This window comes from Erinaceus europaeus, chromosome 1 (assembly GCF_950295315.1).
Source record: "Erinaceus europaeus chromosome 1, mEriEur2.1, whole genome shotgun sequence".
NCBI lineage: Eukaryota > Metazoa > Chordata > Mammalia > Eulipotyphla > Erinaceidae > Erinaceus > Erinaceus europaeus.
This window is the reverse complement of record NC_080162.1, coordinates 168934127-168960646: the sequence shown is the minus strand read 5'-3', so window position 1 is coordinate 168960646 and position 26520 is coordinate 168934127. Positions and strand designations below refer to the sequence as shown.

General features: G+C 37.1%; 1 protein-coding gene across 4 annotated transcripts in view; it reads left to right on the top strand.

Annotated features, from left to right (window-relative positions):
• WWP1 (WW domain containing E3 ubiquitin protein ligase 1) overlaps positions 1 to 24584 on the top strand; it is a 108867-nt gene extending 84283 nt beyond the window's left edge. For all 4 annotated transcript variants that reach the window (XM_016185659.2, XM_060199306.1, XM_007517349.3 and 1 more), the window contains 8 exons: positions 860 to 1019; positions 3056 to 3189; positions 3284 to 3424; positions 9042 to 9162; positions 13313 to 13417; positions 15502 to 15598; positions 15981 to 16053; positions 21797 to 24584. In XM_016185659.2, coding sequence (XP_016041145.1) covers positions 860 to 1019; positions 3056 to 3189; positions 3284 to 3424; positions 9042 to 9162; positions 13313 to 13417; positions 15502 to 15598; positions 15981 to 16053; positions 21797 to 21896 — 931 coding nt within the window. In that variant the 3' untranslated portion in view covers positions 21897 to 24584. The remainder of the gene's footprint in view (positions 1 to 859; positions 1020 to 3055; positions 3190 to 3283; positions 3425 to 9041; positions 9163 to 13312; positions 13418 to 15501; positions 15599 to 15980; positions 16054 to 21796) is intronic.
• Positions 24585 to 26520: the final 1936 nt, after the last annotated feature.

Genomic DNA, 26520 nt, shown 5'->3' with positions numbered 1-26520 from the left:
TTCCCTTGTTTTATTGTTACAGTTATTATTATTGTTGTTATTGGTGTCCTTGTTGGATAGGACAGAGAAATGGAGAGAGGAGGGGAAGACAGAGAGGGGGAGAGAAAGATAAACACCTGCAGACCTGCTTCACCGCCTGTGAAGAGACTTCCCTGCAGGTGAGTCGGGGCTTGAACCAGGATCCTTAAGCCAGTCCTTGTGCTTTGCACCACCTGCACTTAACCCACTGCGCTATCACCTGACTCCCCACAGGTGTCTTTCTATCTCTCTTCCTACCTCCCTCTCCCTTCTCAATTTCTTCTTGTCTCTAATAAATAAAAAAAATAGCCTGAAAAGATCATATATATACATATGTACATATATACATATATATGTCTGTGTATATACACACACACACACATATATAAAACAAAGATGGGACTTGCTTCTGAAGATTCTACAGTCTGGTGAATATAGAAGATCGTGCAGAATGTTGAGTACATTTTTTGTTAAGATCAGCTGTTCTGTGAATGATAGAAATGATAAGCTGAAAATTGCTAAACAGATACACAAGGTGTACTTGAAAGAAAGTATAGGCTGAACAAGTAAGTGTTGAGGAGATAAAAATATGTAGAAATAATGGCAGTATATGTCAGGATTATGAAGTTTATAGTTTGGCATTGCAAGAGCCTACAGGTAACTTAGAATGGATGACCAGATCAGAAAAACATGTAAATGGAGAAGGCTAAGCAGTAGAATATTTGAGTTGCTAAAGGACAGTAGCCAGAAGTATAATGTACATGCAGCTAGACATACTAAGATGTTTTTAATTTATGACTGTGTGAATGCTGATACAATTTTATTTACTTTGTTATTCCAGAGAATGGTTTTTCTTGCTTTCACATGAAGTTTTGAACCCCATGTATTGCTTATTTGAATATGCTGGCAAGAACAACTACTGTCTACAAATAAACCCAGCATCAACCATTAATCCAGACCATCTTTCATATTTCTGTTTCATTGGTCGCTTTATTGCTATGGTAAGTTCTCTCTTTTCTTTATTCATTTATTTTAAAAGGGCCAAGTTTCTGCAACAGACCTTAGTGCCTGCGGCATTAAAGGTTCCAAGTTCAGTTCTCAGCACACAACTATAAGCCAGAGCTGATTAGTGTACTATTTAAAAAATAATTTAAAAAATATTAGAAAAGACTTGATGAATAAACCTTGGTTATGTTTACTTATAAATTATGTTACCAATTAAGTTTGCCTATAGAATATTAAAATACAGTTTACTTTTGAAGGGCCAGGTGGTGGCGCACAGGGTTAGGCACACACAGTATGAAAAATAGTTTATTTTTGATACCTACATGAAATAAAAATAATTACTGATGTAACTAGTTAATCTTTTAAAATCCTTTTATTTGATAAATTTGAACCTAATTTTAGTTAGTCTATATTTCTACACAAGGAAAATTTGAGATGTAAAATAACTGCTTTATTGTGTGGTTTGGGGATCTTTGTAAGCTTTCGTACACTGTTGTTTATTCATTCATTCATACTACAACATCATAGTATGAAGGAGATGAGATCATGAAAAAAAAGACAGGCTATTCTCAGAGAGAACTAAATTCTCTTAGAGGAAGATGTATGTTTTCTCTGACAGATGTTAAGAGAACAGGAGTATTAATATTAATATATTCATATAGATGTACATTCTCGGATGAATGAGAACATTTTTTATATTAAACAATGACAAGACTTTTTTTCGTTGAGCAGAGTTAATGAGAGAGAATGTTGTAGGAAATGAAGTCAAAAAAATGTTAGGAAATTTGTAGGAGGGTTTTAAATAGTTAAATGACATGAGCTAAGTAGGAAGATCAGAACTGATTTAGTGGGAGTTGGGTGGTAGCGCAGCTGCTTAAGCGCACGTGGCACAAAGCGCAAGGACTGGCGGAAGAATCCCAGTTCGAGCCCACAGCTCCCCACCTTCAGGGGAGTCGCTGGACAAGTGGTGAAGCAGGTCTACAGGAGTCTCTCTTTCTCTCCCCCTCTCTGTCTTCCCCATCTCTCTGCATTTCTCTCTGTCCTACCCAAAAAGACAACATCAATAACAACAATAATAACTACAACAAGGGTGCCAAAAGGAAATAAATAAATATTTTTTCAAAAAGAAGTGATTTAGATTCAGGATATATTATATTTTGAGCTAAGGATTAGCAAATTTTTTTCACAATTTAGATATAAAGTATGAGAGTCAAGAATGGCATCACGATTTTCTAAGATGGCAGGGTTATGGCAAGAACAAATTTTGGGCATGAGAGAATTCAAATGTTTGTATTTGGTTTGTTTATTTGAGATACCTGAAGACATCAAATGAAGATGTCAGATATGTAATTGAATGTATAAATCTGGCAATGAAGGAATAAATAGGTTAATAATAGGCATTTGAGAGTTCTCAGCATATAGAGAAACATTTTAGACCATATGATTGTTTAGAGTAGATACACAGAGAAGTTTAAAGACATATGATGGGGAGATGAGAAGAGATATGTAGAAGAATAGAGGAAGAGGAAGGAGAATTAAATAAGAATTACTCTCAGCAGATAAAGGAATAGGAATATAGCATTGTGGGGGAGAGGAGGAGGAGAAAGTAAAGCTGCTATGCCAGATGTGAGGAGTTGAGCGTGATGAGGTTGAGAAACGCTTCTTTGATTTTGCCAGGTGAATAGTAAGCATTAATAGCAGAAAGAAGGGATTGATGAGAGTAAAATTGAGACAATTAGAGGAGAAATGGAAGTAAAACAAATCTTTTAAATAAATTTGCTATAAAAGTTGAAGAAATAGGACAGGAATAGGAAATTGAGAATGGGAAGAAAATGAAATAGTTTCTGTTTCAAAGTTAGCATTTTGGGTATTAGTTCAAATTTATAATTTAAGTAGATACTTGCTAAGTTGTTTTTGTTGTTGTTGTTGTTGTTTTTGCCTAAAAAACCTCAGGAGGACTCTTGTCATTATACTCTAATAAAGAAATTGTTTCATAACTTTTTAAAGTAATTTTAAAAAATTTTCTTGGCAGGCATTATTCCATGGAAAGTTTATTGATACTGGCTTCTCTTTACCATTCTACAAACGTATGCTAAGTAAAAAACTGACTATTAAGGATTTGGAATCTATTGATACTGAATTTTATAACTCTCTTATCTGGATAAGGTTTGAAGATTTATCTTTCAATAAGACATTTTCTAGAAGCCAATTAATATTTATCTTGCTAATTAATTAGTGTGCATGCATTTGTATCACTCAGAGACAATAACATTGAAGAATGTGGCCTAGAAATGTACTTTTCTGTTGACATGGAGATTTTGGGAAAAGTCACTTCACATGACCTGAAATTAGGAGGTTCTAATATCCTGGTGACTGAGGAAAACAAAGATGAATATATTGGGTAAGGTGCTATACCTTATTAATCTTCATTTTTAGATCTCCTAGAGAACACGAGGTGTAATTCCCGTTTGTACTCAGAGTTGTCTAGTGTACCCATTCATTCTTTAACTTACCTTTTCAGTCATTTCTCTTTATCTTTCTCTCATTAATATAAACAGATGTACTGCAAAGTCCATATGTCCTAATGAAAACCTCCCATACCTGTTATATATTTACTTAGGGTATTCTCTTAGTACCAGTTTTTGTATGTTTTCTTGAATTTCAAAATCCCACACTGTTCTACACATTCTCTGTTAGTGACAGTTCTGTGGTCTTCATTTCTCAAACTTGTGCATTAAAGTAAGGATCTTTATTCAGCTCACTTCTCTAAATAGTCTGCTACCACAACTTAATTTTTCTGTTGAAGTAATAACTAAATTTTATAAATAATTTCTATTCAACAGCCAGATAAATCCAGATATTTTTTTGGAAAGAATCAGATAGAAAATACTACAGTTTTGCAAACTATAGTCTCTATTGCAACTGCTCCCACTTTGTTGTGAAGCAAAAGCAGCCATTGACAATTTGTGAACAGATAGTGTGGCAATGATGCAATAAACCATTACTGGACACTGAAATTTGACTCCTTTTAATTTTCAAGACATGAACTATTTTTCACCCATTTAAAAATGTAATGGTTATTCTTAGTTCACAGGCTATACAAAAAAACAAGTGCTGGCTGGGTTGGGTTCACAGACCAGTTTGCCAATACAGTCTGTTAAGTGACCCATCTTAAATGTGACAAAATTAGATTATTATTTTTTTACCTTGTTGCCTCTTTTTGTCCTATTTCTATTAATGATACTGTCTTTGTTTCATTCAGACTTTGTTTCAAAAATAGTATCATATTTTACATGATTCTATGTAGCTTTTTCTATCTTCCATTTTAATACCTTTTTTTTTTTTTGTAGCAAGTGTGGTGTGTCCATTCTATATTTATTCAGCTGTCTTTGCTACTATGTATCATTCAGATACTGTGTACTTTGGTCTACCATTAATGCAAACAAGGCAGCAGAAAAATCTCTTTAATTATCTATATATTCTGCAGCTATTGTCTTTGTGGATATAAATTTTCAAAGGAAGAAAAAAAGTTAGGTCAGAAGCTACTTGACATATATTGCTATGTTGTTTCCTCAAAGTCATAACAGTACATTCTTCCCTCTTTTCAACATACAAATTACTATGGCCTCTGAGTTTTAACATACTTAGTGTCATGCTGCTTATACATTAATATGGCCAGAGCATGACATTCCTCTTTTTTTCACTAAGTTAATTTTTTCTGAGTGGAGGAATTGTCAGTAATTAATCTGCTTTGTACATCTTTGAATTCTATGAGCTATTTTGCTTTGTCATGCAGTGAGCCTGTTTCTTGAAAAGAAAAACGTCTATTTACATTTTGAAGAACATATGTTCACAAAGGCACTGTCACTTCCTATTTGTGTTAAGTTTTTTTTTTTTAATATTTATTTTTCTTTTTTGTTGCCCTTGTTTTTATCATTGTTATGGTTATTATTATTATTATTGTTATTGATGTTGTTGCTGGATAAGACAGAGAGAAATGGAGAAAGGAGGGAAAGACAGAGATGGGGAGAGAAAGACAGACACCTGCAGACCTGCTTCACCACCTGTGAAGCGACCCCCCTGCAGGTGGGGAGCCAGGATCCTTAGGCCGATCCTTGAGTTTCTCGCCATGTGCACTTAACCCGCTGCGCTACAGCCCTACCCCCTTGTATTAAGTCTTAAGCTTGCTACAAAACCCAACTATTAAATAACACAACCAAAAGCAACTTTAGTAAAATTCATTTTATTTTTAACTACCTACTTTGGATTTTATAATACGCATTAAAGTAACCAAGATTAAAACACTTATCCCACTATGTAAGACTTGATACCTAGTTCTCAACAATTTTTGGATGACAGTGTTTCAGTCTCTGAAGTAATAATAAACTCAGATATGCTTTTCATCTTGCCATTTAATTGCATTTAAATCATGTGCTAATGCTCTTCATGTTTAGTTGTGTAAAATAAGAACTCAGTGAATCTAAGAGTAAATGAATGATAGAATGATGTAGAAAGTGATCTTGGAATCCAAAATGCAAGTAAAACTACATATTCTGCTGATGAATTATGTACAAATTAAGTCTTAAACTTAATGATGATGCAAGTATAGCTGGGAAGATGGCTCAGTTAATAGAGCTTAGAACTTGGCATGCCTGAGGCTCCTGGCTCAGTTCTTTTAATTTTTCCATTTTATTTAGAGGCTAAAGTTCTATAGCACAGTTATCTACAATTGGGCTCCATTTCCCAGCTTTACATTGTGGGTGTCTACAACATAGTATCAGCTACAAAAGCCCACCCCACCCCTTCCCCCAGCTCTCCTTCTGCTCCTTCCCCAGAGTTCCTTGCTTTGTTGTAACACCGCACCTCTAGTTCAAGTTTCACCCTATGTTCTCTCTTCTGACTCTGTCTCCTGAGTTTCACCTAGTGTACCCTGGCTCCATTCTTAGCCACATATACCAGAGTGGTATTCTGGCTTTTCTCTCTCCCTCTCTCATGTGAAACATGCTCTCTATCTCATATGAAATAAATCTTTAAGCTGATGAGAGCTTGCCTAATAAAAGAAAAGCCTTTTGGAAAGGAGGAATAGTAGGAGCGGGAGCGGGGAGATCGAGACAGTAAATGAATTAGTTTATCCTGGTACTCTACAGTTACAATGCTATAGGGATGATTGATTTAAGGAGGTTTGAAATAGTTACAAAAACAAACCAGCATAATGGAGGCAGCATAATGGTTATGCAAGAGATTTTTTCATGCCTAAGGTTCTAAAGTCCTAGGTTCACTTCCCTGTACCACCATAACATGTAGCTGAGCAGTTCACTAGGGGAAAAGCAAACATACAGGATGAATAGAATATTTTTTTCCCCAAAAGCTAATCTAATTCTAGCATTTTTAGAGAAATGAATGGTGGATTTTCGTTTTTTTTTTTTTTTCCCAGTAGCCTGGTTACTAGATATTTTAAGGTTGAAATAAGGCAGACACACTAGAGATTAAAAAAAAATACTAATAATAATAGGGAATGTATTATTGAATATGTTGTTGGAATAGAATTGTTCAGATAAAGTGATTGATTACAGATAGTAAGGAAAATAATGCACGAAGTATTTGTTGGTTGTGGTTCCTATACTGCTTGGTAATGGATGTGTTAGGATATCCAGTGAGAGATGATTTATAATTACCTTAATGTCAGGAGGGAAGCCAAGATTTGGAAACATAAGAATTGTTGGGGGGCAAAAACAAAGGGAGTCGGGCGGTGGCGCAGTGGGTTAAGCGCATGGGGCGCTAAGCGCAAGGACAGGTGTAAGGATCCGGGTTCAAGCCCCCGGCTTCCCACCTGCAGGGGAGTCGCTTCATAAGTGGTAAAGCAGGTCTGCATGTGTCTGTCTTTCTCTCCCCATCTCTGTCTTCCCCTCCTCTCTCCATTTCTCTCTGTCCTATCCAACAACGAACAACATCAACAATGGCAATAATAATAACCACAACGAGGCTACAACAACAAGGGCAACAAAAGGGGTGGGGGGAATGGCCTCCAGGAGCGGTGGATTCATGGTGCAGGCACCGAGCCCAGCAATAACCCTGGAGGAAAAAAAAATAAAAATTGTTGGGAGGCCTGGCAGTAGCGCAGCGAGGTAAGCACACATGGCATGAAGCACAAGGACCGGCTGGCGTAAGGATCCCAGTTCGAACCCCTGGTTCCCACCTGCATGGGGGCCGCTTCACAAGTGAAGCAGGTGTTCAGGTGTGTGTCTTTCTCTCTCCCTCTCTGTCTTTCCTTCCTCTCTAGATTTCTGTCTGTCCTATCCAGTAATAAAAACAATAATAGCAAGAACAAGGGCAACAAAAAATGGGAAAAAATGGCCTCCAGAGCAGAGGATTCATGGTGCAGGCACTGAGCCTTAGCAATAACCCTGGAGGCAAAAAAATATATATATTGGCATTTCTATAATAGGTGTAACTTTGATAACTGATGGTCTTGTGATAGTGACTACTTAGGAAAGACAGAGACCTCAGCAATACCTTTTTATTAAACAGCAAAACCATTGAAGGGGAACAATGGAATAACCAAAATAATTAGAAATGGTATTATTTCCATGTCAGGAAAGAATGAAGCATGAGCACTGAATGGAGGGTGTTGGGCTTGACAATTCAAAGTTTGTTATTGTTTTGATTTTCTCCATCAGGGATATTGCTGGGGTCCCTGCCAACATGATGAATCTACTGTTCCTAGCGACCGACCCTTCCTTCCTTTTTTTTTTCCTTTCTATTTTATTTTATAGGACAGAAAAATTGAGAGGGGAGGGAGGAAGGAAGAGAGAGATCTGCAGACCTCGTGAAGCTTTACCCCTGCAGGTGGGGAATGGGGGCTCAAACCTCAGATCCTTGCACATAGTGACGTGTGCACTCAACTGGGTGCACCACTGCCTGGCCCCCACAATTCAAAGTTCTTCAGTGACCTCTGTTAAAAAAACTTTTTTCTTCTGGGCTTAGGATAAACACAAACTATAGTAGTTTAAAATTTTGTATGGATAAGTGAGCACATAGAGACTGTATAGAGTACTATTAGTATAAATGAGTTTGGTAAAGAAAGGAGTGCAGTTTAAAGGAGAGAGTGAGTTGAAGAAGGGCTTGTGAGCAGATGGAAGAGGAGTAGGAAAAAAGGTGAAATTAGAAGAATGAAAAGTTTGCTGCAGAAAAGAGTAAATTAGCTTTCTCTGTGACATAAGAAACCTTAGAAGATGAAGCAATGATAAGCATTATAAAGTGTCTTTCACTTTCTACTGATAAGGGTACTTTCTCAGTGGGTGGTACATATTTTCCCTCAATAAGAGCCTCCAGAGGCTCTTTGTATAGATTATATGCCACTGACAGATTTTCTTCTTTCATTTTTATCATACTGCTCTACTCTACTCGACCACATCTTCACAGAATGTTTTATTTCCGTCTTATCCATTTATTCTTTTTTTAGTTAGGATATCTTCATGTCCTCCAGTAAAACAACTTTAAATTTTCCAGCCGTAGGCCTTTCAACCAGGGACCATAAACATACATAAACATGACGCCTAGACAGATTGCCCTTGTATAGGGTACTCTGCATTCCTGCTGTGAGAGGCTGTGAGTCAAGTTCTCATCACTGTTAAGTGCATCAGTGAAAGGGAAGCCATGACTAATGACCACAGCCATCCCCTTACTGCACTAGCACATAATATTTGGTGGTGTTGAATAATGAATAAGAAAATTATTAGTGATAGAAATTGGCTGTCTTACTGGCAAGAAGCAAGCCTAGTTATTTTGAAAAGCATCTTTTTGATAGCTCCGTATGTGCTCTACAGTTGTTTACCTCGTGCAAAAATGTGTTAACTCTAAAATTATATATATATACACATATATACACACACACATATATATGTATACACAAACACATATGGTCTGTGTAGAAAAAGAGAATTCTAAACATACATGATGTCTTAAGCCTTTTACCTCCATATAAATTACCTATTTTAAAATACCATCTCTATTTTCAGTTTAATGACAGAATGGCGTTTTTCTCGAGGAGTCCAAGAACAGACCAAGGCTTTCCTTGATGGGTTTAATGAAGTTGTGCCCCTTCAATGGCTACAGTACTTTGATGAAAAAGAATTGGAGGTTAGGCTCTTTTATTATGCTGTTACAAGGAATGGCAGGGGGAGGAGGGACTGGTTTTATGATTTCAGAAGAATGCCCACACTGTTTTAAACTATGTGGCACAATCTTGGATCCTTTAATTCAAGTCATTTAGATGTCTTGGGGCTATTAAAATCCTCACATTGGATGAAGGTCTTAGTAAATTCTATAAACCATGATGATATCATGGGTACATAATCAACCAGTACCAGCTGTTAGTGGTCCTTAAGAGTGAGTGAAATGTTAATATTTTGGGAACTTTCTCAGATTCTGGTTTAGTACTAAGTTCTGCCAATTATCAGAATTTTAAATACTGAAATTTTAGTATTTATAGATGTAGTGTATAAGGAATTTTTATGTGTGTAATAACATGTACAAAATTACTTTTAACTATCTAAGTGTATAATAATGTGAAATATATTCACAGTATTGTGTAATCTCTTCAGATCTTTTCATCTTGCAAAGCTGAAACTCTGTGTCCATTAAACAGTTCCTTCCCAAATCTTCCTCCCTACCCAGTCCTTTCTATTTGTGTAAGTTTGACTACTCTTGATATCTTATACAAGTGAAATCATGCAATATTTGTCTTCTTTGGACCAATTTATTTCATCTAGCCTAATGTTCTCTTAATTCATCCACATTATAACATGTAACAGAACCCCCTTTTAAAGGCTGCTTAATAACCTGTTGTATGTATATTTCACATTTTATTTATCCATTTATCCCGTGATGGACACTGGGGTTGATTCCATCATTAGACTTTAAATTGTGCTGCTATGAGCATGGATATACAGATAGCACTTTAGACAGTGCTTTCAGTTCTTTTAGGCATCTCCCCAGGAGTGCTATTATTGAATCATATAGATCAGTTTCCTTATATTATTGGATTATTCTACTTTTGACATTTTGAATAACTGGCAAGCCCTTTTCTATAATGGACACCATTTTATATTCCCACTAACAGTATGGAATGGTTCCAGCAACATGTGTAATTGTGATATTGCACTATGGTTTTGATTGGTATTGGGTTGTCAGAAAAATCATGGCATTTTTCTATGCAAAAATGTGTTATGACTTTTCCAACAATGCTTCCCTTATCAGTTATCATATCTTAAAGTCATCTTTTGCCATATACATTAGAACACAGACAGAGCATCTAGAGTATTCCTTAGCGTATTCTCTTGGCCTACTTTGAGCAAAGTATTTGAATTTTGGCCATCTTTATCTTCTATTAAGATACTTAGTTTATATGTATAATCAAACATGCATATGAAAAATTGGCACTTTAAATTTCATACAGTAGAATCCCTATGTAAAAATTCTAAATAATGGTGATAATTTTAAGTATTTCTCAATGAAATTGGCAAAAATGTCAGATTTCCCCACTTATACAAAATATTGTACCATATGACCTGGCCAGTGTATTAGGGCAAAAATAAAAAAATATAACGATTAGAAGTAATCAAGTCCCTGGTTCCCACCTGCAGAAGGAAAGCTTCACAAGTGGTGAAGCAAGGCTGCAGGTGTCTTTCTGTTTCTCTCCTTATCTCCCCATTCCTCTCAATTTCTGGCTTTCTCTATCCAATAAAAATAAAGATAATAAAAGAAAATATTAGAAGTAAAAATACATTTATTCCTATATGATAACACAGTTGTCAACTTAGAAAACCCTATGCAGTCTGCCCAAAATGACTAGAAGTTAGAGCAAATTTAATGAGACTGTAAAGTATAAGGTAAATAATATAAAAATTAATGTAGTATTTTCTGTGTATAAGCAACAGTTAAATCTTAAAAACATCAGTTACAAAAATGCCCCTACCCCCCACCACCCCAGTGAATACGTATAACCGAAGACCTCCATACTGAAAACTCAAAGCATTGCTCAGGAAAATAAAGACTTTAATAGATGGAGAGATATACTAGTTATGTATTACAGACTCAGTGTTGTAAAAATGATAGTTTTCTCCAAGTTGATCTGTAGATTCAACATAGTCCCATTCAGCATAACCACAGAATTTTTTTTGTAGAGATTGAAAGATTGTTTCTAAAATTTTAGGATTGTAACAAACTATTAATAACAAATAAAAAATTAAAAATAAATAAAACTATAGGAAATGCAGAGGTTGAAATGAGCCAGAACAGTTTTGAAAAAGGACAAACCTAACTTTAGGAACTTTTTTTTTTTTTTTTTTAAGATTTATCTATTTATTGATGAGAGAGAGAGAGAAAGAGAGAACCAGAGCATTACCCTGGCATGAGGTAGCAAGTCAAACTCAGGACCTAACATTTTATCCACTGATCTACCTCCTGGGCTGCTTCAAGAATATTTTAAAGTTACAATAGAGATAGTGTATTTGTGTAAGGACAGATACATCACTGAAACACTAGGCAATCTCAGTATGAACCCATACATACATTATCAATTAATTTTTTAACAAAAGTACTAAGATACTATAGTGAGCAAAAGAGAAGTCTTTTGAAAAAATCGTGGTGGTTCAGCTGGATATCTGTATAGATAAAAATTAACCTTGATCTCTTTCTGAGCCTTTGTATAAACAAAGATCAATTAAAAATTATAACATAAATAGTAAAGTTAAAAAGAATCATGAAAAAACTGTATAAGCAGTTTTATTAAGGGAGAATACTAAAAGGATAAATTGCATTTCATCAAAACCGAGAAAGTATCTTAAAACAACACTTTTTATAATGTAATATAATATCATTTATTTATTTATTAGGTAGGGACAAAGAAATCAAAAGGGGAGTGGGGAGACAGGGAGAGACAGCAACACACCTGAGGCACTGCTTCACCACTTGTGAAGCATTCCCCCTGCAAACAACACACTGGGAGCAACTACTAGGACAAAGTTCTTAAATCCAGAATACATTTAGAAGAAAAAAAAGAAAAAAAGGAAAGATGGGATACGAAACCAGTTAAAGTACCAATTTGTATGCCTGAGGCCTCAGGCTCCAGGTTCAATTTCCAATACGACCATATGCCAGAACTGAGAAGTGTTCTGAGAGGCCAGGTGGTGGCGCACCTGGTTAAACACACTCATTATAGTTAGCAAGGACCAGGTTCAAGCCCCTGCTTGTAAGGGGAAAGCTTCATGAGTGATAAAGCAGGGCTGCAGATGTCTCTCAGTCTCTTTGACTCTATCTCCTCCACCCCTCTCAACTTACCTCTGTCTCTGTCCAATAATAAATAAATAATTGTTCTGCCCCTTTCTACTTTTGTGTCTCTCTTTCTGTAAATAGATTTTTTTTAATTCTTTATAACTCAATTAAAAAAGGCAAGGAATTAAAATTTTATTCAGTACTTGATTTTTATGCAGTAATTAAAATTGCATATTATATATATACACACAAAAACATTTATTCTTGATATACTCTTATTTTCAATTCTGCAAAGTAATTTGTAAGAGAAATCTCTTTCAACCAATTATATTGAGAATGCATTGCAAAATCTATCAAATAGCAACAATTCGTCTAGTTTCTTAGGGACATACCTGATCTAATATTTAACATTTGTTTGAGTGGTATTGCTATTGCTATATTTCTAGAATTGTAAACAGTGTTGACTCACTATACTTGTATTTCCTGGAACACTACGTAAATATAGGAAAAGGGAAGTGTAGAGAAGGTTCTTTTACAAATAGCAAGGTAAGGCAAGGTAAAAATCTTAAGGTCTGTCATGTTCTCAGAAAAGTAAGACATACAGCAAGAGCAGATAGAGTAATGGTTACGCAAAGAGACTCATGCCTGAGGTTCCAAAGTCCTAGGTTCAGTCCCCTATACCACCATGAGCCAGAGCTGAGTAGTGCTCTGGTTTAAATAAATAAATAAGACATTCAAGCTTAAAATCTAACAAAAATTTGGCTGCCTACTTTGGGATATATTTGTTGGAACAGATATTCTTTATTGTAAATAAACATTTTCAGTTTGAAATAAACTCAGATAAAGTAATAAAGAATTCCCTACGCTAAATGGCTACACATATGGTTGAATTTGCTTCCTGTGATTGTTACTTGTAGAGCTTCTAGCTGTTGGTGTAATATATGTATATGTGTAGCTGTCATACCAAGTTATTCTTCCCACTGACTCTTGATTGGGTGATGTTCTTGTTTCCCAGGTTATGCTGTGTGGTATGCAAGAAGTTGACTTGGCAGATTGGCAGAGAAATACTGTGTATCGACATTATACAAGAAACAGCAAGCAAATCATTTGGTTTTGGCAGGTATTTGCTTTTCTTTTTGAAAGAGTAGTAAATTTTTTAAAAGAACAGTGATTTTAAATATAGTTCATTTTTTTAAAAAATGGTAATGTTTTTAGTTGTCATTTTTGCCTTCCAGCTCTAAATCAAAAGTATATAGTGTAAATAGTTAAGAGGTATTTTACATTGCTTATTTTAATTTCCAAAGTTGAGCCTGAACAGCAGGAAATAGAAGTGAGAAAAAGTCACTTTATTTTGCTGTGTCTCTTTACTACCTTTGAATTCTAAACTATTGCATAGTACATATTATAAAAAACAAATAAACAACAGCAAAAAAAAAACAGGTGGGTGGTGGCGCACCTGGTTGAGTGCACATGTTACATTGTGCAAAGACCCTGTTTTGAGTGCCTGGTCCCTACCTGCAGGGGGAAAGCTTCATGAGTGGTGAAAAAATGTTGCAGGTATGTTTCTGTCTCCCTCTCTGTCACCCCCATCCTTCTCGATTTCTGGCTGTCTCTTTCCAATAAATAAATAAATATAACAAAAACTTAGAGAAAAAGCTTTAAAAAACATAAATGAAAGCACTATGGATAAATCCATCTTTAGGCTTAAGATAGATTGCATCACATACAGACTCGATACAGGTGTCTGTGATCTTGCCCTGTATACTCTCTACTTGTCGTTTCATCACCACTTTGTGCTCCCAGACCTTCTTTGCTGATGTCTTATCAATATAGCTGAGGAGCTTACATTTTGGAGTCATGTAGACTCAAGTGAATAGTTGGGTTTTTCTGGTTGAGTTTATTTTATGGGGAGTGGTAAAGTTTATGCTAGAGCTAGTAATTAACTCTATTTTTTTTTTGTCCTGAGAAAATGTACCTCAGCACAATTCTACATAGGACTTTTGGTCAGGATTAATAGTGTTTATTTTATCCTTTTGCTAAAGTGTAGTCTTTAAAAAGATACATTCACGGGGGCTGGGTGGTACTGTAGTGGGTTAAACACACATGGCACAAAGTGCAAGGACCAGTGTAATGGTCCTGGTTCCAGCTCCCCAGCTCCCCACCTGCAAGGGGGGTCACTTCACAAGTAGTGAAGTCTGCAGGTGTCTTTCTCTCCCCCTCTCTGTCTTCCTCTCCTCTCTCGATTTCTCTCTATCCTATCCAACAACAACAGCAATAACAATAATAGTAACAACAACGATAAACAAGGGCAACAAAAGACTGAAAATGGCCTCCAGGAGCAGTGGATTCATAGTGCAGGCACCAAGCCCCAGCAGTAACCCTGGAGGCAAAAAAAAAAGATACATTTCTATTCACTCTGTTCCTTATATCCTTTGCTCTACTATCACTCACACCAATTCAAATCAGTACTTAGTCAAATTGCCCATTTATGTTTCTTTGTAAAAACTAGTGAAATAGGTATTTTTAAGAGAATACACACATTGAATTTGCCATTATGAAGAACAAGTTATGAAAAGGGTGTTTAGTGGGAGAAAAATACTGTCAGTTACTGAGTGGAAATTAAGACATGATCACTGGTTTTGGTAGCTTAAACAGGAAAATGGGCTCAGCGGCTCAGGTCAGGATAATGCCACCAGATTTGAGTTCACCTATGAGTTCTATTATTGATTTTGCTATTATTTGAGAAGTACAAATTATTTTTCCTCCCTACTCCTGTTTTCTTACATGTATAGTAGGGATACTAGTGATTGTGCCTCTCATAGTACTGTGAGGGCGAAACACATACGAAGTGTACAGCAGAGTGCTTTAACAAGAGCCGGCGGGTGATAACTATGATATAGGCCAACTACATCCATTTTGATTGTACCTTTTAATGGTACGGCCTTGGACAAATGACAGTATTTCTAAGCCTTGTTTCTTCTCTGTAAGATGAGTGTGTGTAACTAACATACAGTATAATTTTGTGGATTAAATGAAGTTAACAGTGTTATTTAACTTAATGCCTCCCCATAGTATGTGATAGCCACTTACCATGTATTTTTATAAACTGATTTTCAGTATTACATAACTTCTTCAGATGTCTTTTTTCCATTATTGAAAATAATTAAGCATTTGCCTTTATACTAAAGTTTGATTTTGTTTCAGTTTGTAAAAGAGACAGATAATGAAGTAAGAATGAGGCTATTGCAGTTTGTCACTGGGACCTGCCGTTTACCTCTCGGAGGATTTGCTGAGCTCATGGGTAAATGGTTTTACTTTTGTTTCTCTGTAGATAAGTTTGTGAAAGTGCCTTTGTCTATAAAGATTTAAACCCAAGACTGCTGTATGTTCTATGTAGAGTTCTATCAAAAGAAAGACAAGTGGTTAGTATTAAATATACTTGGAAGACAAAAGTGAAAGTCTGCTCACATAGCCTGCTTGGCCACTGCTTTGTTTCCTTTTGGTGATTGTGAAAGCAAGATTCTGCATATACTTACTTTTCCATAGGTGTTAAAATTATTCCTCTAAGTGTAGGCAACCTTATATTGTGTTATTCATATGGCCATCTGATACAGTTTTAACTAGTTGTCAAAACCAATATGCTTAAGAAACTAGATAAATACTACCTTATTTTCCTGGTTTAGGAAGTAATGGGCCTCAAAAATTTTGCATTGAAAAAGTTGGCAAAGACACCTGGTTACCAAGAAGCCATACATGGTAAGTTCAAAAATCCTAAATGGACTATGACAGTGGAGGTGATTTGTTTTTATAAAGATGCAGTATAACTGCTTGTTCTTTAAAGTAGCCAGACTTGCAATTTTTAGACTAGACTAGTAGTCATAAAGCTTTCTTTTACTAACCTTTATAGAATTACTTATTCTTGGCTAATGCAAATCATAGAGAAGTGATCCAATGATTGAGCAAATATTTATAGAGTTCCCACTATGTGTAAGATTGAAGTGTTCTGTTGTTTTCGCCAGGCTGGCTTCACGGGCAGGTAACAGACGACCCGGGACTCATGGCTGGGTTGTGCGCAGTATCTCTTTATTCATGCAGGACGCAGCGCAATCTATACCAAGCTAGGCTAAACTAAAACTACAAACAATCTTGTCCTTATAAATATACTAGCCCAGTAGGGTGGGAACAGGATGCGACGCAGAGAGGGTGGAGAGAAAAGTGACTGGTGAAAATCACTATGACAAGGAGAGAGGGGGCGGAGCAGGTAAGAATTCTACCACTAAACCACCAATGCCCTGGAGGGAAGGTGGTGCTTGTTAACAGAGGTTATGTAAATAGAATACAGTGTTATGTAAATAGAATGCAGGGGGGATTAAACCAAATGAAACAGAAGGGGTTTTTAAAGCATACCAACAGTGTTCCTTCCCTTTTATGGAGTTAATTTATGCACAAATAAACTAATAAGCACATAAGTATTCATAGACTCTAGAAAATACTTTCTGGAGGAAATAAGTGAGTATTGTAATTGTAACTGTGACCCAAATTAGGTGTTCATGTAGACTTCTTAAAAACAATAATGTTTACACTGACTTTGATAAACAGTATACTGTGTGAAGTAACAGGGGAAATACATTTTTATACTCTTTGTAAAGGTCCTGAGGTCAGAAATCATTTTTTAAGGAAATGAAAGATTTGAATATGAATGGATTTAGTGAATGGGGGAGGGAGATAAAAAGAATCTGGACATGTAGCTAGGGGCTAAATTATATAGAAGCATTTTAAAGGGATCATTTTGCCAACAAAAGAAATTGGCTACAAGAGTGAATGTAGGGAAATTTGTCATAGAACTATGAAGAGTTAGTTGTTCATGCAAAAGAATTTTTAGGGTATGCGGTTCTTTCAGGATGTCAAAACTATCTTCATATCAAGTCATATTAACGTTTTTATATTTGTACCTGTAATACACAACCAAAAGTAGTTAAGACTGCTGAATGCCTTAGTACAAATTAATGCAGCAGCCTGATGTGTGTTCAACACCTACACTTCCAGTTTAAAGCAGTTTTTTAAAAATTGACAGGCTTGGGGGTCGGGCGGTGGTGCAGTGAGTGGGTGAAAAGCACACGTGGTGCAAAGTGCAAGTAGCTCCCCACCTGCAGGGGATTCGCTTCACAGGCAGTGAAGCAGGTCTGCAGGTGTCTGTCTTTCTCTCCCCCTCTCTGTCTTCCCCTCCTCTCTCCATTTCTCTCTGTCCTATCCAACAATGAACAACATCAACAATGGTAATAATAATAACCACAACGAGGCTACAACAACAAGGGCAACAAAAGGGGGGGGGGAATAGCCTCCAGGAGCGGTGGATTCATGGTGCAGGCACCGAGCCCAGCAATAACCCTGGAGGAAAAAAAAAATTGACAGGCTTGTTTAATATTATATTTTATGAACAGTGAAAATTAATTTTATTGAATCTTAACGCCTCAGTACATACTTTTTTATAATTCACATGACAAAATATGAAGTCTTTTGTGACTCGGCATTCTAGAGGAAGTTGTCTGTCTTAAAAGGAAGCTTTCAAATGTGAATTGAAAGATGAACTAGAGTTTGTGGAAAACATTTTTATTTGAAAGAATAAAAGTACATTTATTTAGACTAGAGAATTTAGGGCTTTCTTGAAAAGTAAGCAAGTCTTGAGGCTGGGTGTTAAAACCCAAGGACATGGGTTCAAGCCCCTGATCCCCTTCAGCAGGGGAAAACTTCACGAGGAGTGATGCAGTGCTGCAAGTGTATCTCCATCAAGTAAATAGAATTTTAAAAAAGAAAAGCAAGTCTATTACTTCTAAGACAGCTGATAGAAAATTGAGGTCTAAAGCAAAAAATTAGAATTTGGGAAAACATCTCTATTTTACCATGACCGTAGGAACTTCTAAGACTTTTCTGATGAGATTGGTGGAGTAATAAACAAAGGAGATTACGTGTGTGTGTGTGTGTGTGTGTGTGTGTGTGTGTGTGTGTGTGTGTGTGTGTGATGTCTTGGTAAACAAACATTCCTAAATCAATTTTAGAAACTTACAAATTATCATGGGTAAAAAGATTCAATCAAAGTATAAGATGAATCAGTTTTACATTACAGAATACAAGAAGTTAAAAACTGATATTTTGTGGCGTAAGGATCCCTGTTCGAGCCCCCAGCTCCCTACCTGTAGGGGAGTCACTTCACAGGCAGTGAAGCAGACCTGCAGGTGTCTATCTTTCTCTCCCCCTCTCTATCTTCCCTTCCTCTCTCCATTTCTCTCTGTCCTATCTAACAATGACGACATCAACAACAATAATAACTACAACAATAATGAAAAACAAGGGCAACAAAAAAGAGAAAATAAATACTTAAAAAAACTGATATTTTGGAGCCCTTGGTATGTCTAACTATGGAATTTAGTACAGTATCTGGTAGGACTTATTTTTTACCTTCTCATCTGTGTAGACAGATTTTTTTAAAATTTTATTTATTTATTTTCACTTTTGTTGCCCTTGTCTTTTTTTATTATTATTGTTGTTGTGGTTATTATTGTTGTTATTGATGTGGTTATTGGATAGGACAGAGAGAAATGGAGAGAGGAGGGAAAGACAGAGGAGGGGAGAGAAAGATAGACACCTGCAGACCTGCTTCACCGCCTGTGAAGCGACTCCCCTGCAGGTGGGGAGCCGGGGGCTGGAACCCAGATCCTTACGCCGGTCCTTGCGCTTTGCGCCACCTGCGCTTAACCCACTGCGCTACCGCCCGACTCCCCTAGACAGATTTTCTTATGTTTATTTTTAATATTTTACTCGATTTTGGAGAGTGGGCTTAAGAATATAATGGAAGAAGTCTAAACAAAATGTTAAAATAGAAATAACCTTACAAAGAGGGAAGTTAAGTCTATATAAGATGTTGGAAAACATCTTGAAATTGTAGCATTTTGGCTTATTCTTGATGAAAATTTTATAGGGAGAAAAGACTATCCCATGCCATAAGAGAAACATCAACTAAATGTGGTTACAGAACAGAAAGACTTTTGTTGTACTTAGCATTAAGTTGATGAGACTTCCCTCCTCCACATCCCTGTAGTAATTAAAGGCAGTAAAAAGAAAATAGATATATTTTTTCAACTGGCATATAAAGATATGGACCTCTAGCAGGGTAGATTGTAAGAAGATAAAAAGTAGAAGCTGGGGCCGGGTGGTGGTGCACCTGGTTGAACGCACATGTTAATGGTGCGCAAGGACCCAGGTTCAAGCCCCTGGTCCCCACCTGCAGGGGGAGAGCTTTGCAAGTGGTAAAGCAGGGCTGTAGGTGTCTCTCCGTCTCTCTGTCTCCCCCTCCTCTCAATTTCTGGCTCTCTATCCAATAAATAAAGATAATAAAAAAAAGGTTTTTTTAAGTAGAAGTATGGGAAGTCGGGCAGTGGTGCAGCAAGTTAAGCGCAGGTTGGCGCAAAGCGCAAGAACCAGCATAAGGGTCCCAGTTCGAGCCCCCGGCTCCCCACCTGCAAGGGAGTTGCTTCACAGGTGGTGAAGCAAGTCTGTAGGTGTCATTCTCCCTCTCTCCTCTCTCCATTTCTCTCTGTCCTATCCAACAAGAACGACAACAATAACTATAACAATAAAACAAGGGCAATGAAAGGGAATAAATGAATAAATTTTTTTAAAAAAAAAAAGTAGAAGCCAAGATTCAGGTAAGGACTTCTAAGCAGTAGACCTGGTCAGGGTGGAAGAGATAGGAAATTTGATAGATAGAACTTGAAGCAGGTTATATATGAAAAATTAAAAAACTGAAAGTGACTGGATAGGAAGGACCCTTTTAAACTCTTAAGTTTTTTTCTGGCTTAGAACACCTTTAAAATGTACCTTTGGATAGGGATTGAATACATATATCCACTACAAATATATTTAACTCCTGTTTGTATAAAAGATTAAAATGAACTGAGAATAGCATTTTTTTTTATTCCGTGCCTTGTTTCAAAAGGGTCTTTGAGAGGGCCAGGTGGTAGTGCACTGGGTTAAGTGCACATAGTATAAGCATAAGGACCTGCTCAAGGATCCCAATTTGAGCCCCTGGCTCCCCACCTGCAGGGGGGCCGCTTTACAAGAGGTGAAGCAGGTCTGCAGGTGTCTTATCTTTCTCCCTATCTTCCCTTCCTCTCTCAATTTCTGTCCTATCCAATGAGGGGGGAAATGGCCGCCGGGAGCCCCAGCAATAAACCTGGAGGCAAAAAAAGAAGAAAAAAAGGTCTTGATTTTTAAGCAACTAACATAGGAGTGGGGGCAAGGGCAGATGGGAATTGGTAAGAGAGAAACTATTTGAGTCTATAGAAACATTTCACAAGATAAAGTGAAAGGTTGTCTTACTCAGATCTGTTTCACTGCACACTGGTAGCATGGAAACACAAACCTCTAAATCCCAGTCCAGCTACTCAGTGACTTTTTCATCAAATTTGTTTCATCTTTGTTAATGAAAAGTACCTGGATGGGGAGTTGGGCGGTAGCGCAGCGGGTTAAGTGCAGGTGGTGCAAAGCTCAAGGACTGACAGAAGGATCCCGGTTCGAGCTCCCGGCTCCCCACCTGCAGAGGAGTTGCTTCACAGGCAGTGAAGCAGGTCTGCAGGTGTCTATCTTTCTTTCCCCCTTTCTGTCTTCTCTCTGTCCTATCCAACAATGACAACAGCAATAATAACTACAATAAAACAACAAGGGCAACAAAAGGGAATAAATAAATAAGTAAATAACCATTAAAAAAAAGTACCTGGATGTACATAACATTTTCAGTCTTCTTCACATAGCAGCTATCAATCCTGGCAGGGCTGATATTTATTTTAGAGAGGATTATACAGTGAGCTTATTTGAAATGCACTTTAGTTTTTCATCATTTTATATCTTCAGTTTCTGGGAAGATGGCATATTCTAGAAGAGATTCTTCTAACTTAAGGGAAGTTGGGGGGGGTCATGATACAGTAGCATAGAAAACAGAAAGTTGGTGATTTAAAAAAAATTCAGTCTTTATCAGTATAACCACAGTTTTCTCTGGGAATTACTTTTTTTAATTTTATTGTTGCTGTTGTTATTGATGTTGTCGTTGCTAGATAGGACAAAGAGAAATGGAGAGAGGAAAGGAAGACAGACACCTGCAGACCTGCTTCACCGCCTATGAAGCGACTCCTCTGCAGGTGGGGAGCCCGGGCTCGAACCGGGATACTTAGGCCAGTCCTTGCAATTTGCACCACATGCGCTTAACCTGCTGCACTACCACCTGACTCCCAGGAATTGTTTTCATTAATAGATCTTAAATATGAATATAATAGACTGTGGTATTATGTTAATATATTAGCAAGCTGGTAGAACATACCTGGCAAAAATCTTTACATACTTCCTCTATCCACTTAGTTTTTCAAATGTGTTTTTAAAAATAATGTATTAGAAATCTCTTCAGTTTTTTTTTATTCTAACACACATGGTTGTCTTTATTTCTGTTTAGTTTTAATCGCTTGGATCTACCACCATATAAGAGTTATGAACAACTAAAAGAAAAACTTCTTTTTGCAATAGAAGAAACAGAAGGATTCGGACAAGAATGAATGTGGCTTCTTGTCTTGGAGGAGCTCTTGCATTTATTCACCCCTGCCAAGAAAAATTGCACAGATAGTGTATATAAATAAGCTGTTCATTCTGTACAGTGAATTTTCTGAACCTCTCAAAGTATGTTTTCCATTTTTCCACAGAAATATGCAAAACATTCATCATTTTCTACTTTATTTATTGTTCCCTTAAAGTGACTATAAGGAAAAAGATCATCCTTAAATTTTGAAGCAAGAAACTTTAAAATAAGTATATATCTATATAAGCATTTATGATAGTAGCTCTAGTTTTATAGAGCTCCAAGTGTATTAAACACGACAGCTGTTCATTCAAAACTTTGAATTTGCTTTACCTTGTTTCTATTATCCAGGGGGGAAAGTGCAAATTGTTCCATGTTGTTCTCCCTTATGTAACATCTCCTGAGGGTGTTCAGTTGCATGGCTATTCAGGAAGGTATTAAGGGCTTTGGCCAAATTTTACTCCTAAGTATGTTTTAAAAAGTGCTGCTGGCTTTTCTCAAGACAGGGATGTGAACCTGTCATTTTGTTTTAAATAAAATAGTAGAAAATTTTTCTTCTTTGTTAAGCACTAATATGGTCAAAGTAATGAATGAAACCTTAACTTAAATCAAGTCATAAACTAGATCCAGTGCCATTTATTTTATTATAGAGATTGGAAAGAATTCATAGAGCAGTATAGGAGTTGGTCACATGTTACTTTGGGATGTTGGTTATTTGTGGAATTAAGAGTAGGCACTTCTGTACTTTTTAAATCTATGATGTTCATATAATTTGACACTTAGGAATATATGAAAAATGTGAATTTTCACTTGTGTTTAAGGTTTATAAAACCAGATAAAGAATCATTTAAGCATTTGGGCACTTAAGCAAATGTGAGTCTAATGATTCTTGATTTTTATTAAATTCATGAAAATTCTGTACATCTGAATTAAATCTGTTGCCCTTAACTACTCACCCCCTTTCTACATTGTCATTTTTGTCCTAACACTTCATTAAAAATATCTGATGTGAATGATATTAATGCTGCTTCAGCAAACTGGGCTTCCTTATTAATACAGAGTTATAATTTTCACTTGTAACAATTTCAATATGCACTGTAAATTTCTTTTAAGTTTATAGCCATGGACTTGACATCTCAGAATGTTACATGTAACATTTCATTGCTTAGTACTTACTGAAATAGTGGTATACAATTTAACATCTTTGAAGATTGTTTCACCAATTTTTTTCCCCAAAATATTTACGCTGTTTTCTGCGTTTTTAGCCAAAATTCAGTGAAGATGAAATAAAGACAGTAATCCACTTGGTTGAATACATTTCTTCCCAAATTCTAACTACTGACTCTGGTTATTTTTAAGCTTAAATAATCTATGGCAAACAGGCAACTATAAGTTCTATTGCATAACGCATTATACAAAAGGAGGTTTATCTTCAACCAAATTACTTAAATTATACCATAAGAGAGTTAAGTATTAGTTACGTAGATGGCACCACAAATGTAATTCAATACAGATGAGAACACCATTTAGCAACTTAATTGAAGTCATGTACTCAAAGGTGCCAGCCTCTCCCTACCCTCACAGGAATTGTTATAAAGAAACCAAAGCAGCTTTCTGGAGAATCCTTTGGAGACCTTAACAGGGCCTTTCAATTTTGATAGGTTACAGAGGCCTAGACCCACAGGCATAAATCTACTCCATAACAAAGAGAAAATCTGAGAAAATGTGGCCCATTTTTTTTCTCCCTACCCTGTTCAGTGCTGTACTAGTTTAGCCACAGAAATCAGAAGAAACCCACTGTGCCCAAAGACAGTTCACAAAGAAAACAAGACAAGTAGAGAGGTTCAAAGATAAGTTTATACTGTTAGATCACTTTGCCACTGTCACTACCAGTAAACTCAACCTGGGGACTGGATCATAGACACAATACTAATTTCATCCATTAATAGTCTTCCAGGAGAAGCTACAAATTATACCTTTAGTACTTCCTAGGCAGTTAAGGCTGAAAGAGGATTAATAAAATCTACTACCCTGCAGGTCCGGGGTTTCTAATCCAGAATACTAGACTGGCAAGTGTCAACAAAATTATTACTCAGTTTGTTTCTATTAAAAATGAATCCTGATGGCTCTAGAAGATAGTATAGTGGCTACACAAAAATCTTCTCATGCCTGAAGCTTGGAGGTGCCAGGTTCAGTCACTCATCACTGTCAGACTGAGCTGAGCAGTGCTCTGCTAAAAACGAAAAAAAGGCCAGCAAAATAACTCACTTGCATAGCGTGCTGCTTTTGTCAAGTGTACGACCCTGGTTCCAGCCCGACCCCCACCGCTTTGGAGAAAGCTTTAGTGTGTTCTTTTCTTGCTCAGTATTTGGATGTCAGCCCAGAGTAGTAAAACTCTGGAGATGGCCCCTACATTCTCCCCCTCCCACAAAAAAATTTAAAAAGGACTCTTGACTGATGAGTTGGATCTCGACAGAGGCTGTCCATGTATTTGATAGCAAACTGTAATTGAGATTCCTGGGAATATTTTACCTCATGGAGCTGTGTAGATGCTATGCTACATAGACTGCTACTGTAAAGTTATCTCAATGAAACGAGATGTGATAGTGATCTGATGGACACCTATGGTTCTGTTCTACAGCTTCCAAATAAATTGGTGTGAAATTGAGTTAACTGTAGGCTTTTTTGAGTCTGAATTGTTGGATAACCCCAAGGACCAGTGGTGAACACGTGAGAAGTCTCTTGATAAAAAGTGGATTGAGGGGCCAGGAGGTGGCACACCTGGTTATGCGCACACATTAAAGTTTGTAAGGACCCCCAGTTCAAGCCCCTAGTCCCCACCTGCAGGGGGAAGCTTCTCAAACGGTGAAGCAGGGCCACAGGTATCTCTCTGTCTCTTTATCTCCCCCTCCCATCTCAATTTCTCTGTTTCTATCCAATAATAACAATTTTTAGAAATTAATTTTTAAAAAGTGAATTGAGAGAATAGTCTCTTGTAACATTCTACCCCTTGTAACATTTGTTTTCATCCACTGAACTTAAACCAAGTTTTTTTGTTTATATTTATTTATTCCCTTTTGTTGCCCTTGTTGTTTTATTGTTGTAGTTATTATTGTTGTTGGATAGGACAGAGAAAAATGGAGAGAGGAGGGGAAGACAGAGAAGGGGAGAGAAAGACACCTGCAGATCTGTTTCACCGCCTGTGAAACGACTCCCCTGCAGGTAGGGAGCCGTGGGCTGATCTGGGATCCCTATGCCGGTCCTTGCGCTTTTCACCATCTGCGCTTAATCCATTGCACTACCGCCTGACTCCCCTTAAACCAAGTTTTAAAGTCACCTGGAGATATGGACTCTCAAAGGTATAGTCCAGAATATATCAGAGAGGCCTTCATCTTTGTCAGGCTCCTTGTATCTAATGTATACTTTTCAGTTACAAGATAGACACAGTGCATAGCTCTCAGTAGTGCAATGGGTCAAAACAGGACAGTCATTAAGTCTCAGCCCTTGCCAAAATAACCAACCCCTCCTAAATTTCTTTCAATATTCAGCCACATAGTGCAAAATAGTTTGTGTAGTAACTGTCATAGAAGCAGAAAATACCTCCAAGATAATGTACCAACAACAAAGTCTAGTTCAAGAGTGTTATCTCCAATTTCAGTAAACATCAATCAGATAATTTTTTTAAGTACTTTTTTTTTTGCCTCCAGGATTATCACTGGGGCTCGTGCCTGCACTACAAAACCACTGCTCCTGGCGGCCATCACTTTTCCATTTGTTGCTGCGGCTACTATTATTGTAGTTTCTGTTGGATAGGACAGAGAGAAATCAAGAGAGGACGGGGAGACGAGGAAAGAAAGATAGACACCTGCTGACCTGCTTCACCGCTTGCATAGCAACTCCCCCTGCAAGTGGGGAGCTGGGGGCTTGAACCAGGATCTTTGCACTGATCCTTGTGCTTTGCATTATGCCTTGTTCTTTTTAATCCTCACAACTTCATAAAGTTGATGTTTGTGTGTGTGTGTTTACCTTTTTTGTTGTTGTAATGCTTGGTAGGTAAAAACACATCTGAGAGAAGTTATTTTTTTGCCAAATCCAAAGCTAGCTCCATCTGTAATTAAAGTGAAGAAATTTTTATCAGGAGATGGAGAGATGGCATAGTAGTTATGCAAAGACTCATGTCTGAGACTACAAGTTCCCAGATTCAACTCTTGTATCATCACAAGCTAGAGCAGAGCAGTGCTCCGATAAAGAAAACATATAGGGGCCGGATGGTGTCGCACCTGGTTGAGCACACGTTACAATGCATAAGGACGGGAGTCGGGTGTTAGCACAGCGGGTTAAGCTCACACCACGTGAGTCACTTCACAGGCAGTCAAGCAGGTCTACAGGTGTCTGTCTCCCCCCACCCCATCTTCCCATCCTCTCTCTCTTCTCTCTGTCCTATCCAGCAACAATAGCAGTGACTCAGAGGCAACCAGTGGCACAGCTATTTACAAGATACTGGGTACTATACAGCAAACCCTAACAAAAGGACTTTTCAAAGTTAACCCAATTACCAAATAATGTGATGATAACATTAACTATCCATTGTCTTTTTGAACCCT